We start from the raw sequence: 15,846 nt of genomic DNA on the forward strand, positions 1-15,846 counted from the left end.
GAGGGATTATGGGTAATGTAGTTTATAATCACGTGTCCACTGCAGCCTCAGTTTCCGGGATAGCTTTCACATTTCTGGCTTTTAAGCAAGAGATGCACTATTATATGTATATTTTTATTTATTTATTTATTTGTCCTTTTTACATTAAAAAAAAGAGTTTTAGAGAGAGACAGAAAGAGGCAGAGAGTTTAAGAGAGGAATAGATATGACCAGAAATCACAGAATAGAGCAATAAATTGACAAAACAGATTGTCATGATGCTTTTTCATCACAGTTCATTGTCTGTTTATCGTGCAGATAGGGAATGAAAAGCTGCCATCTTCCACGTAGCAACACAATCCAAGATAGTGCTCCACTGTTTGTCGCATTTATCCCACGTATCTGATTCACATTTGAGTTTTTTAAAATCATAAATCCAACGATTTCCCTTCGTCCACATCTTCCAACAACCTGGTTATGATATCCTCCCAAAGGAACCTGTGAAAGGAAGGCAGATAAATATTTTAAATGTTTAAAAAGGCAAGGTTTGAGACTGAAGTGGTGATAAAACAAAACGCTCACACACCCTCACCTCTGCTCAGTAGCTGTAGGTTGCGTCCTTCCTCCTGAACCTGAAGCTGCAGCACCTGTTGCAGCAGCTCCTGCCGAAGCGTCTCCTGCACGAGTCCCATCCTCTCCAGCTTCTCCCCATTCAGACGCAGCAACGCCCGACCTTGAAGTTAAAAGCAGAGCATTAAAAAAATAAATGTGGGTATTTTTATATTAATCCATGTTCCATTAAAATATCTTGTGGTTATTTTTGCAGTGTTACCTGTGATGGCGTGATGCGAGAACGCCTCTACGTAGGTTAGATAGTTGTGCGGACAGTGCTTCTTCAGCCATTTACAAACATCTTGTTGAGACCAGAGCACGACGGGCCGGATCAAGCTGGGCTGTGTCGGGCTGGTGTGATATATCCCGTAACTGTCGGTGGAATGATACTGCAGCCAAACATAAACACAGAGAAGATGGATATGTATTAAAGGAAATACATTTATTCACTCTTTTGTAGAACATTAAATGAGAAGATGAATGTTTGTAGGGTAAATATAAAGCTGGAGCAGTTAGCCTAGCTTAGCACAAACACTAGAAACAGGGGGAAACAGCTAGCCTGGCTCCAAAAGGTAACACAATCTACCTACCAGCACCTCTAAAGCTCAAGAATGACCATTTTACATCTTATTTTTCTTGATCTAATTAGTTTAAAAGTGTTTATAGGCATGACTATTTCTTAGCTAGGTGTTGTGCTAATAATTCCCAGTTAACCTCACACACCCCTGACCTGGACAATATTACAAACTGCACTTACTTCATTACGTACATAACTGTTAAGGTTGAACTATTATTTCAGTTCCATCATGCTGAAGTACTAGATGGATAGATAGATGGATAGATAGATTTTTTTAAACTTTAAAACCTGAGCAATAACTGAGCAATAACAATATCAAACTTGGGTATCTATATATATTTTTTTGCTGCAATAATTCAAATTTCCCCACTGTAGGATTAATAAAGGAATATCTGATCTCATCTTATCTTAATAAGTTTGGTATCACAGTTGGCTAAAACCAAACATAATATAAAAGATCCACAACGTTATGGTGAGTTTAGCACTGTAAAATACATTATGTCCACTTATTACACACTTCATAGAAGACCAACATGTTCACAGATGGGACCTATTAATTTAAATTAACTACATTTCTGTGGAGTACTGAGCTCAACCTACCTCAGGCATATCTCTCATGAAGTCACACATCATCTACCAGCAACATGTAACTCCTGAGAAATCCTGACATACGATGCTTTTTTATCTCGTGTTATTGTAATGTCAAACTATTCCTTCAAAGCTGCTTTTTGTCCTGTTTGACTCCCCTTTGATGTTTTTGAAGCGTGTTTATGGATGTTTTTCAGATCCGCTAACAGACGTGGCTTTTCTTCACTGAGCATAATGTGTGATCTTTAAACAGCTGCTTAGTTAAAAAAAATATATATATATGCTGAACATTTTGTATCAAACACTTGCTGAGATAAAGACACACATACATACATACATACATACATACATACATACAAAGGCGTAAACATGAGGAACTGACAAGATCAGCCTGCTAATCACACACGGATGATCCTGATCATATGTGCTCGCAGATCAAACGCTCTATGTAGACGTGAGCCTGTGAGTTGTCTGAAGGATCAGCGAACATGCAGCAGCTCCTGTAAAAGTAACAGAACAGGCAACGGAGCATGTAGGCCAGTGTAATCATGAGATCCAGCTCTTTAATCTTATAGATGTACTGGATGTAAAACTGTGGAGGACTAATCAAACTGGGCCTTTGATCAGTCAATCGGTTTAAAAAATTCAGCAAGTTCAGCATTTCTCCAACTCAGATTTTTTTTTTTTTTGGTGCAGGAAAGAGGAGTAGCTCGGAGAAAAAAAAGCTGGTTAATATTTAAGTGTCATTGGGGCAAAGTTTGTGCTGGAGGTCTGCTTAATGTGTCCAAATATGTAGATGACTTCATCTGCTGAAGATAAAGTTCTGCTTTGCGTCAATTCTTTTTGTCATCTATTAAATATCTTAAAACTCGATATCTATTGTGATCTGATAAGGGACACAAACAACGGAAATTACATTCTTGTGTGGCTCAAAGTTATGGATAGATTAAGATAGGATTATCATCAGCATTTTTTTCTGTTAATCAGTGAATCATTCATCTACAGAACATTAGAAAGTTGTGAAAACTGAAACAGTCCAAAAGAGACATTCACTTTATAATGACACAAAACAGAGAAAGACAGCATGGTCACTTTGGACAAGTTGAAACCAGTTCATTTTTGCTTAATAAATTACTTTAATTTTGTTAATTAATAATCAAAATGGTCGATGGTGAATTTTCTATCAATCAGCTAATTGATTCATTGACCGCTCATGTCAGCTTTACATAAAATCTAACATGTTGAGTCACTCTTTACCACAAAAACTCATCCATGTTCTCTTACAAGTTAAATACTGTATAAATCCAGCTCATTTTGTTCCCTGATGAAGTCTCATTTAGAGTAACGACGTACGGCTGGTTTCCCTCCAGACTAAATTAAGTATTTTTCTGCTTCTTGACTCGTCTTCAATCCAACAAAGTTCTTTAAATTTTGCCAAAACTTTTTTTGTTTTTATCTTCACACTTCCTGCTCCACACACGAGGAGCAGCACTGGGTTTCCGTTCTTTTGATTTGACTTCCCCCTTTTAACGTGGCACAGCATGCTCTTATTTCTTGATGTTTTTTTTCTCCTTTCCTTTTTTTTTTAGTATTTCTCACTTCACATCTCAACTCTAACATTTAGCATTACAGCTTCACTCATAGGTGCTGCTTAAAATTCTGTCCTGTTGCCATAACGACTTTGAATTCCACCACAAAGGACAGGTACTTCCTATTATCGGTATTACTATATTGGACATTTAAAATCATGATAATGCTGCTAACATATCTGAGATGCTTTCCTCAGTTCATCAAAATTAATTGTTTTATGAATGTGACAACAGGCAGTTGCCCAAAACACCAACATGTGACCATTTCCTGGGCTCCGAATAACAATTATCTTCACCATCAATATATTTCCTGCTTATTTTGTCATTTAATCGTTTTGAAATAGTGAAAAATGTTGATCAAGAGCTCCTTAAGCCCAATGTAACATATGCAAGTTGTTGTTTTGTCAAACCAAGAGTCCAAACCTCTCAAATTACTCAATTTACTATCAAATAGGAGAAAGAAAAGCAAGAATTCCTCACAATTTAGAAACAATGTTTGACCTTCTTTGTTATTAAAATGATCAAAACAGCCAATTATGTTTCAGGTGATTGATTAGTTGATAATTTATCTCATTTCAACATACTCACTCACACCCTGTGGTTAACCAAAAATCAAAAGAATGTATTGTGTTGCTCTCCATCTACTGAGGTGCAGCAGAAACGGAGGTATTACCTGTACTGTGGGTGACAAAGAGAGAGACTATAATGAGTGTTTACTGCTTTTTTTCTGCTTTTCTCAGGAACAGCATGTATAGTACAGTGACGAGACTGTGGACAGTAGAGAAAAATACTACATGAATCTAACTGTATGAGGAAATGCTGTGAACTTTGGACAAAGTGAAAATAGAGGAGTAATGTGCTCAGTGCAGCCCATCTCCCAAACACACAGCACTGATTAAATTCATGCTCCTCAAGACAAAAATAAAGCGACCACTACATTATGTGCATCCAAGAGGATTGAAGCAAACAAACAACGCATTGTATACAACTCTGTTATCAGCCCAGCCCAGTTCTATGTTTGCAGCTTTAGCCTCAGCTCATAACCGCCTTTTAAAGAGCCTTTCATGGGGTGAAGACAAAGGCATGGGCTCTCTGACTTGTAACCGAGGGCTTTAAATGAGGCCAGTTTACAGCACAAATGGATTGTGTCTGTCGACGCTGACTGTGGAGCAGACAATGCTTTTTTTTTTATCAGATAACACAACGAATATCAACAGAAAAATTAAATTTAAACTGAAACAGAATAGCTCGCTGGAAGTAGATCTGATGATGCTTCTCATAAAGAGAGCTATAAAAAAGGCTTTGCATAATGTTTTATTACTCTGCAGCAGAAATCACAGCATGCATAAAAATCAGTCATTCGGTATCAAACTAAATGCTGCTTCTTTCTGCTCTTCGTCAACACACACAGTGCAGCAGCAGCAGCAGCAGTGTAGCGAGAGTGTTGGAGGATCTATGCTATTTAAAGCCATGCTAAAAGGCTGTTAGAGCCCACCAACCCGCCGGGGAGAGAGCAACTTCCATTCTCTTCTAACAAAGTGCCCATTTGCAACAATGGATGGTGACCGGCTGCATTTCCCAGACTATGAATCTTTCTTTTCAGACTTTTCTGAGAAGAAATCTCAGATAAGAGTTACTGAGCACCAGAGAGGATCATTGGCATGTACTCTCAAGTTGATGAGTCAACAAAGAAAAAAGTGCTTAAGTTAAGTAATCTAATATTTGTTTTGTGTCTGCATGACTGACAGGCAGGAATGCAGGATGACGGATTCATTGATAAAAACAAATCTCAAAATGGCAAAAAAAAAAGCTGAAAAATGTACAAACACTAGAAACTGCATCAGTGTGCAGTAAGATCAATGATTGTATTGCTGTTGTTTAGTATATAGCTATAATGATCTCTTATTCCATATATTACAATCAATTCTGTTGATTTTCATTATAGTATTAGCAGTCACTTTATATTGATGGAACAAAAGGATGTGAACAAAAATAATCAATTTCGTTGCTTCTTCCGCTGTTTGAGAAATATTGCTTTTACCTTATCAAGAATCTGATTACTTAAAGCTAAAGGCTGGCTGCTTTTTATTCAACAAATCCCATGAAAACACCAAATCCACAATGAACTGATCCTACCAACAAGTATTGCCTGTGTATCCAAAGCCTGATATGCTTGCTGTAGACCTCCATTGTTGATCAAAATGTATTAAAACACACAACAAAAGTTATCTCAATTTTCACATAGAGCAGGTTTAGAAAGAACTCTTTGATTTAATATAAAGAGACAAAGATAGCGGGCTGCTCCAAGTTAAGCCTGGCCAGTCCTAACTTTATCATGAAAGAAAGTTTTAAGCCTCATTTTAAACATAGACAGATGGTTCCTCAGGAGAGGAGCCTGATAACTGATGGCTCTGCTTTTGGAGATACTACAAAACACACTGTAGTTGATTTTGACTCAATCACACATCACACATCACACATACAAACCTGCAGCTGTACTCACTAAAGCATGAAGTACGCAGCTGAAAATAGTCCCTAACAAATGCACGATTTCCTCCTGATTGAGTTTTTCTTTCTTTCTTAACTACATTAAGCAGCTGTTTTAGCCTTTTGATATCATTACATTCAAAATTAAACAATGTATTTGTTAACTGCTTTAAATGTCTCTCAAAGAGTGGGGCAGTCAAAGTATCAAGACAGACGGACTAATGCATTGATGACTTTGGTTTTTTAAGTTGGATATTAAAAATATATATAATAACACCTGCCTTGTCCTCTATTTAAGCAGCATTAGTTCTGGGAGAAAAGAAAACCTCAGGGTGTATCACACCACATCAGTCCATGAGCCAGGTGTGCTGTCCAACATGTTCCGGTAATGTAGGTGTTGAGTACCTGCAGGGCCTCTGTGCCCGGCTGCTGCAGCAGCTTCACTGTTCTGCCTCCCGCTGTCTTCTGTCCGCGCCCGTCATGCCAGGTTAGGTTCCCACCTGTCCGTCGACTCAGCTGGTGCTTGAAGTCTTCAGGCAGCGCCCTGTACTCCACAGCTGGCCTGCAGAAACTGAAACTGGATGCAGCTGGCGAGATAAAAGCAGGCGGTGTAAAGATTAGAAAGCTGGATCTGACTATTACCACTGACAACATAAAACAGCATGAGACATGCTCTCCAAAAAAACCCAACGTGACTAGGAAACAAAAGTCAGAGTTGAACCCACCTGGACATCCTGTCATTTAGTCGTGATCTCATTATAAAGTACCTGCTCGTACCTGCTCAGTTTAAACACAGAGGACACGAGATAACTTTCAAAGTTCTCTGTACAGGCTCCTGGGCAAGTCCCAGAAACCAGTGTTCAGATACAACTGTTAATATGTGCTGAGCTTGTAGGTGAATGTCGAAGCTGTTAGGCGAGCAACTTTCTCATCATTACGAGGAGGCCTGCAGGCAGACATCCAAGCCCACTCAACAGCAGGTGGCTTCCCAACATCCAGTGATTAAAGAAAGTGTGGAACTACAGTAAACATGCTGTTACTGGCACAGATCCTGGCAGAAAGCCATGGGTCATTACTGATTCATGTGCCAGATTGGAAGGATTTTCTCATCGTGTTTGAAGCTATGTGTGCAGCTGTGTTTGTGCCTAACATGCATTTTCAATATCTTAAATTGACTAAGAGAATTTGAAAGGAGGATACAGTGAGCATGACTGTCAAGGGGGGACCAGGGTTTGAGTAGATGAAAGAGTGTCTTTAGGATTTCTAGCTTTGTGCTTCTCCTTTCTGTCATTCAGCATCTCCCAATGAAAGCGGAGCAAAGCCCAGCTCTGCAATCATCAAGGCGAATCAGCAACATCTGATTATTATGAATAAAACTCTGCAGCAGTTTTTTTTTCCCAATGATTTTTTATTTCTTTGAGCTATGACTCTTAAGACTATGCATGCATGAAACCTCCTTCACAGGGTTATTACTCCCCCGGGCTGCTGCTGTAAACATAAATATGCCCCTTTCCCTGAATTAAATACGGATAATTAAGACCACTTGTCAGACTGAGTCTTTTTCTTCACAGTTTTGCACGTCTAACATGAGGAGAAAGTCCTCATTAACTCGCAGCACCGGATAGGAAAATTCTTTCTTACAACACATACTGTGAAAAGCCTGCCTGCAGTACTTGAAGCATATCTGGTGTGAATTAAATCTCCTATTTGAAGGTTTGGAAAAAGTTGCACAAAAAGCAACACATAGACTACACCCATGTCCATCAGCATTGTCCATTTTTTACCGAAATGATGCAGAAGATAATAAACAAAACATGCAAATTCTACATGAGGGCTTCAACAGGGTTCAATGCAGTCGGCTGCCAAAAGCTGACCACACCAGTAAAACCATGTTACTGGTGATGCTGGTCTCTACTGGTGCGCTGTCCATTTCAGCACCCAGTCACTGTCCATCAGCAGACACCCCTGTATCCTCCCCTTGTGTCTTAAACTCACCATCAGGTCCCTAAAAAGCTCCTGTCATATAATGTTAAGGCACTGGATGTAACATGACATATAAGAGCTGTGTGGTTTAGGGCTTATTTATTATCATTCTGTTTTTTTTAATCGATATTCTGAGTTTTTAGGAGTTATGTGCATGTTCTGACCGCATACAAATACTTCATTATGAGGAAATGATCGCACAGCTGTCGTTTTGTTGACATACACGAGGATTAACAGACCTGGAAAACCGGTTTTGCAAGTATTTGGTTATAGTAACGAACTAAATGCGTAGCGGAAAATTGAAGTTTCCTCCTGTGACTATTTCATCATTTAGCGTTTCTATATTGAAATATAAGTCGCAACAAGCTGCCTACCGTCCACAGCCATGGTGTTTCAGCTCCGTTGTGGATCTAGTGAAAGTCTCCCATCGTCTCCGGTGACCGACACCCAGTCCCTGCGAGTCCTGCGTCCACCTCTCCTCCTCTTCCTCCTCTGCTCGCTGTGTTTACTGACAAAAGTTTCAGTGAGGTCTGACAGTGGGAGTGACGCTGCTCCACATCCTCTGAAGTCTCAACTGGTCTGACTGGGAAAATGCCTTAAAACCAGCTCACGTCGTCCGCTGCTGTCATTAGCTGCTGCTGGTGTGTGTGTGTGTCTGTGTGTGTGTCTGTGTGTGAGAGAGAGGTGAAGTTGTTGAAGACAGACAGGAATGTCCCCCAGCGGCTGGCTGACTGGTTCCTCTGGCTCTGACATAATGCATGCGTGTGCGCGTGAGGCGTGCGTGAATGTGCGTCTCCGTGTGTTTTCTGCATGTGTTGTTTTTCTTTTTTTCCTTTTTTCTTTTCTGCTATCTGGTGTCGTGAGAATCAGACACGCGGCTTTTTCTCAAGAGCCTGCATGAGCGCAGGAAGCTCAAAGTGCAGCCGCGGGCCCTATAATTAACGCAGCCAGTGGAGACTCTGAAAACCGCCGGATGAAAAGCCTTCTCATCACTGCAGCATCCACCATAAGGAATTCCCTTTGCCCCTTTTTCTTAAAGAAAGGGAGCTCTGTGCAGGCCTGTGGGGCAGTGGGCCCTCTCTGTGATGGACCCTCTGTGTGGAGTTTTGTCCAGAGGAGCTTGAGGACATGAGAGCAGATATGAAGAGAGCACTGATCCTGTCACCTGCCCCACAGAGTCACTTTATTGATCACATTTTGGTCGTTCAGTAATGGAGAGTTATAATTACATATATATATAGTCTCGCAGTTTATGAGCATAAAAGCACTCAAATAAACACAAACCACCCATAATTATTCAGAAAAACAAATAAATTTTCTTGTTTTTAACCTTTCAAATTCAGACCACGATGCATCAGCTTCAAGGCGACTTACTGCACCCGAAAAGTCCCCAAAAGACCTAAAAAAAAGGAGGGCAAACTATATTTTGTTTATCCACGCTACAACCCCCAGTAGAGCTTCAGGGGATAGCTGACTGCCCCTAAAGGGTCTGGACTAAAATAAAATATGTAGTGCTCATCTGTAAATGTATAAATATTTAATAGTGTTGGATCAGGCTGCTCTGGTTTTGATATGGTTTGGTTGACATCTACAAAACAGAAAACAAAACCTTGTCAAAAAAAAAAAAAAAATCTGACATTGCAGCTGTTGTGTTATCAAACTGGAACAAGCAGGAGGAAATGATTGTCCTGAGACAGATTTTGGCACAAGACTAGAGTATAGGTGAAAGTGTGATGATGAAAGCAGATTAGAGAGATCAAGGACAGGTAGCACATAAAACCCCACAAAATATTAAACAAGGCTTTGTATGATCAGTGAATGTGTGCAGGTGCTCTGTTGTGCACTGATGATGGACACAGATGTTGTCACAGGTAATCTGAGTGACACCCCAAAAGAAATAAAATAATACTCTCCTGCCAGAAATAGTTAAAATAAAAGGTAACACATTGTCATTAATCTTCTTCTGGATTATAATATTAGACTGTAAATATAAATATTTAGCTATAAACAGAGTATGGTTAAAATGCAGATTACAGCCACACGTGTTATACCGCCACCTAGTGTCCTCTTGACTGATGTGCAAGCACTGAAAATGTAAAAACTACGTGAAAGCAGAATTTATGGCAGAGCTGTTGTTTAGGATTGCATTATATTTCACTGTTGCTCATAATAAACTGCTCCATGAGTGTACTATATAATACATGAAGTGGAGTAAAAGGTACAATATTTTCCTCTGAAAAGTTGTGGGGAAGAACTATTAAGATGAGTTGAAAAATTGTGCTTGAGTAAATGTACTTAAATAGATTCAACCTTTTTCTCATATCTGTCTGTTGAATATGAATCAGGAGCCAGGAGGCGTTAAGCTTAACTTAGCATAAAACATATGGAAACACACTATACCTTGTTTTTTAATCTGTACATAATATGAAATTACAAATTGTGGTTTTGCTTAGTGAGAATTAAAAAGGTGTCAAATAAGCAAGACAATGCTAGGCTAGTTGCTAAGCTAAGATGAGAGAGTAGTTATGATCTTTTCATCCAACTCTGCGAGCAAAAAAACGTTAAGAATTCACAAAAATATTTATCTATTCTTCTAAGGCTGAAACCCTAAATATATATATATAAATAAAAAATTGAGATGTTTTAATTTTCTTTTTTTTAAGAATTTGCCTCCAGAGGTTTCGTCTCTCATTTATTTTATTTATTTTTTAAGATGTATGTGGCAGGGACAGTTACACATCAATCAACATTGTCGTAAGAGTTAGCCAAGAGACTAGTTTTCATCTGTAGTCACCGGGCAGATCAACAATTTAAAAAAAAAAAAAGAGAAAATAGAAATAAGAAGAAATAATAGTAAAATAAACATTACATTATGAACTATAAATGACATATCATTAATACAAATAATGAGTAAAAGCATTGTCCACAATAGAGTCTGATGGTGATACACAGAGTCTGTAGTTTTAGTCATTGCTGCAGCTCTGGTGCTGTTTTAGAGTTTATTTTTCATCATTATCGGATGTTGTGTTGCTGTATAAATTGTAAAATGCCCTGAGGCAAATGTGTGATTTGTGATGCTGGGCTATCCAAATAAAATTGACTTGACATGATCCTGGTCAGAGGAGGGGCCCCTTCTGGCTCTCTGTGGTTACTCCTGCTCACAACAACAACAACAACAACAACACCACCAACAACAGTGAGCCAGTTTGTGATGAAGGGTGTGTCATACTAGGTGCCTTTAATGTCCTGGTTTCACGCTGTCTCTTTTTAAAAATATATAATCAAAACATGCCAAGAGTGGATGTACCGGGGCTTCCTGCTGTTTTTGACATTGCATCATTGCGAATGGTGTTTAATTTGAAATTCACACTAGATATAAAATAAATAAATAAAAACAAAAAAACTCAAAAAAAACCCCAAAAAACATCTGCCAGATATTCTCCCCACATCCTCCCACAATCAGCCTGATTTTTTAAAAAACAGTTGCCACAGAAATGCATTGTAGTTTCTCCAAGTTACACCACAAACTGCACATGGGACAATAAACCCAGCTGACTAGTTTGAGTTTAATTGCCAGTATGTGTGCATGAGTAGTTTCTGCAGATGTTTCTGAAGAAAAAAAAAAGAAAAAAGAAAAGAAAGACAGTGTGCAGCATTGGGGCTCCTCTTAAACTTCACGCGTGGGCACATTTGGCCTGGATAGAGTGCTACAAGATGAAAGGGACTTAACAGTTTCCACAGGAGACAACATCAAAGAGCCTAAAATATTAATAGTATACATTTGAGCTTTACACTAAGCAGACTTTTTGTTTTAATGTTTAACTAAAGTGTTCTTGTTCATCAATTGTTTTATGGTCATTTCATACTCATCCAGATCCAGAAAGTCCTGCCCAGTCTATTATTTGTAGACGAGCAAACATTAAAACATATTAGTAGTTAATAGAAAAGTCAGAACATTTGGCAGAAAGGAGGAAGAAACTAAACCAAAAGTTAACACTAGGGGGCAGTGATATGCTGTCAGCAGTCAGACTTGTGATGGTTTTGAGGAATATGTGACACTATTTCATCATGTCAAGTTCACAGAGGAACACATGGAGCTTCACACAATAGTTAACCTCAAAGAAAAAATGCACAAAGTACTTAAACACATAATATATTGTGGGCATCAAGAGCAACTTAAATTCAACTCAAAAGACGAAACCAATATTCAATTACAAAACAAGAATGGCACCTCTTCACTTTAAAGCATGTACTCTATACTATAAGTCTTTATTAAAGTCTATATTCATGGAAAATGCTGCAATATGCTCCAAAATAATTTTTTGGGGGGCATTTTTGCTTAAAAAAACAAAAATAATATCTACAAAAACTATATGTATATCGTATACAATTAGATAGTCATTCCCTTAAATGAGAAAGTATCCAAACATTTGACTGGTATGACACATACAGTATTTGGATTTTAATACAGCATCAAGAGTACAATACTGAGTTACTATGTCATTCAGTTTTGTTGCATCATTTGAATCTAAATTCAACAAATGTAAAAAGTATTTTACGCTTTTCTATAATCCAATAATCCACAGTGTAGTCTGCTGATGTTTTCCAAATTATTTCAATAAAGTAAATTCAGTGTTGAGAGATGTGTTAGATTGTACTATTAATACTATAGAATAATACTATTAGAGCTGCAATGATTAGTTGATTAACAGAGAATTAATTATGAACTATTATGAAGACTGATTTATAATTTTGAGAGAAAAAATGCCAAATTTCTTTGGTTCCAGCTTCTTAAATGTAAATATTTTCTGGTTTCTTTAGTCATCCATGTGTGTAAGATGAATATCTTTGAGTTCAGGGGTTCATTCCAGAAATTAGGATTAGGGTTAAGGTGAACTCTGAGTTTATCTCAGTTGGTTCGATCAAATCTGAGTTAAGTGAAGAAAAGCTATCATCAATGGCACTCAGACACGATGATTCACCATGGCAACAGGTAAACAAAAGACAGAGCCTCCATTTTAATGATTAATAAGTACAAGTTTAATTCAGTGTTGTCCATTAATTCATGATTACCAGACTGACATTTCCTTACTGATGATAAAGTGGAATCTGACTGTATTAGGCTACATTACATTTTAAATATACTATATTTGTTCAGCTTTAATCTCATGTGGACAAAAAACAGCAGGCAGCAATTTAAGATTAAACATACAGTTAAAGATTTAAAAACTATATAGATTAAAGACATAGTGACATGCCTATAAACTCTCAATCTGATCCAGTAAAATGCGTTGGGGTTTTGTACTTGAAAGGACATTAAGGTTAAAATACAGATATAGACTTTAAATGTTTAACAATCTATTTGATCCTGCTCACTCAAATAACATTAACATATAATCTCCAGTATAGAAATGATGTTCCATACTGCACTATCATGAGTGACAGAGATAATTACTCCCTGATCTTATCTATGTGTCTACAGCTTCATATAGATTTTTTAAATTTAAACTGAGATTACACATCATGAGGAGCTGCTGTAACAAACTAACAGCTGTCTTGTGTGCAGAGTCACAGCGTTATAAAAAGACACGCATAGGTTTTATTCTGAGCTGTGGGTGAATTCACGCTGTTTAATATTTGAATGTGGAGGCAAAAACTGGTGTTCAAAGAAATGATTGATGTACATTAAAGCAGTAACTTTATATAAAGTCTTTCAGAAACAAACTAACATGCAACCAGGGTTTTGATTCTGACGGACAGTAAACCTCCACTAATGAATGTGCTGTGATACGGACTGAATGAGGAAATGAAACGTGTCTGTCTGTAAATGAAGGAAGAGACAGACAGAAACTGGGTTTGTTGAAAGAGTCAGTTACTTATCTTCACTTGTAATATGGAAACATGGAGGTCACAATCTCTGCTCAATGGAGATTTTGCAACTGGTTGTTCCAAAAGTAAGAACTGAATTGGGGAAGAAAGTGTTTCGGTTTTCAGCACCTATAGGTTGGAACAATCTTTAATCTGAACTTCATCGTCAAAACCAAGTACCTTTGACTGAATTTAAAGATCTGGTGAAAGCTCTGGAGTCCATGCTGTTTGTATGCAAGTGTTTTATATAAGTACTCTTTATTATTTATTTTAACTTGAATACTGTAACTGTATTGCTGCTATGTTGGCCAGGTTTCCCTTGTAAAAGAGATATTTGATCTCAATGGGACTAACCTGGTTAAATAAAGGCTAAATAAAGAATAAATTAAATGGTAAATGCCCCTGAGTTTAAGTTACCTCTCTTAATGGAGTTTTAACTACATCCTGTTTTCTGTAATATCACACTGAATTGTTGATCAGGATGAAACAGGACATTTTAGGTTGCATCTTAGGCTTTGGGAAACAGTGATTGACATTTTTCATCATTCATTTTATGGAGCACACAACTAATCAATAAAATCCTCCATCACAACTCCTCCAACAGTTTAATCAGTAATGAACATAATCATAAGTTGCAGCCCTGAAGATGATCACACACACAAACTCATGCAGGACTATGGAACAAAACAGAAATCAGAAAGGATGTCAGCAGAAAAATGGAAAGCTCTGAAAGCCAATTTGGAGCAAAAGGGTTTCTAGTGTTATGTAGAGGTGTGAGTGTGTGTGTGCACATGTGGGGCTGTCCAGATGTGTACACACTGCCATGAGTATGGCAACAGCAAACACACTAATCCTCTTGGCTAATGTGTGAAGTGTGCCATGACCTTTGGCTCCCCATGTGGCCACCAAATTACGTTTGTTCAGGACATTTGTCTTACTAAATGACTCATTTAATTTCTTACAGTGATAACAACCCAGAGTTAATTAATTTTGACAAGCATGCCCCCAGACTGGATTAAACTAAAAAAGAAAAAGCTTACAAGAAGAAATAAATAATAAAAAAAAAAAAGCAGATATGGGGTCACTGGCACAGGAAACAAGGTTCGGGTCTGTGAAGTGTTGTGACCATTTACTCCTGTTTGTTCTTTTACATGGCTGTGAACATACAGGAGCGGATATAGGCTGCTCTAAAACAAACAAACAGTGCTCCAAATTAAACAAGAGTTCGAGCAGTACCCAAAACCTGCACCTCTTATATTTTCCTCTTTATACTGATAAATAAAAGCCACATTAACTAATTACCTTTTTTTTTTAAATGTTCACACGTGGCCTTGTTTAATAAGCTGGTATAATAAACAGATCTGGGTGATTATAAATGAGCACATTTATATCAGTCTCCTGTTGGTTTGATTGTGTTGCCCTCTCTCCCCCACTGTTTGGATTATTCTCTGTGGCAAACTGAACTCATCTGCTATTCCATCCAATTTAAAAATGAATGCAAAAAACTGATATGCAAATATTATGTGAACCGGCTCTGATGGGAAAACTCTGCCAAAGCCACACAGTCCAGTCCTGTGACACGCTGACCTTGTTGAAAACACGAGACACACAAAACAGGATTTACAGGCTGGCTCAGAATGTGGACAGCTGGTGTTAAAACTAAATAGACACAGAGAAATGAGGAAGGGATAAACAAAAATGTAACTCCCCACAGTCCACAAACCATCATAGACTCATTCATAGTGTTCATTCATTTGTGTGAGTGATTAAAAAGACCAGTGTTAAGGATTTAGTGGCTGCAGAGTACAACAAACAGGATATCCTTCCCAAATGTGTAGGGGAACTTACGGTGACCATGAAATTTGCAAAAAATGTGAAAGGGGTCTCTCTGGAGCCAATTTTTGTCTGTTCTGAGCTAGGGACATGTCTACGGTGCTACGTAATGGACTCTGTGGATGCGGACCTGCTCCCTTTGTAGATATAAAGGGCTCGTTTCACCCTCACATACTGCTCATATTCTGACTCATAAGTAGTCTTTACACCACTTCATAAAATTCATTAATTAATTAAAACATTTTTGATGAATCCCTAATGAAGCTCTCAGAGAGCATCAGAGTGTATTCTATTCATTTATGGGTAAAAAGATATTCACAATCACTATAT

At 38.0% G+C, this 15,846-nt stretch overlaps 2 protein-coding genes across 2 annotated transcripts in view; both read right to left on the minus strand.

The window, feature by feature from the left end:
• The window catches only part of plp2b (proteolipid protein 2b), a 374,364-nt gene that overhangs the window by 190,944 nt on the left and 167,574 nt on the right, over positions 1-15,846 (minus strand). The gene's annotated exons all lie outside the window — the stretch shown is intronic.
• On the minus strand, positions 455-8,202 carry samd10a (sterile alpha motif domain containing 10a). The gene is made up of 5 exons (XM_053317756.1): positions 8,190-8,202; positions 6,238-6,419; positions 812-980; positions 572-712; positions 455-477 (listed from the first exon to the last, which is right to left on the minus strand). Exons 1-5 carry the CDS (start codon positions 8,200-8,202, stop codon positions 455-457), a joined length of 528 nt encoding a protein of 175 aa, XP_053173731.1.

The sequence above is a fragment of the Scomber japonicus genome, chromosome 4 (assembly GCF_027409825.1).
Source record: "Scomber japonicus isolate fScoJap1 chromosome 4, fScoJap1.pri, whole genome shotgun sequence".
Classification (NCBI taxonomy): domain Eukaryota; kingdom Metazoa; phylum Chordata; class Actinopteri; order Scombriformes; family Scombridae; genus Scomber; species Scomber japonicus.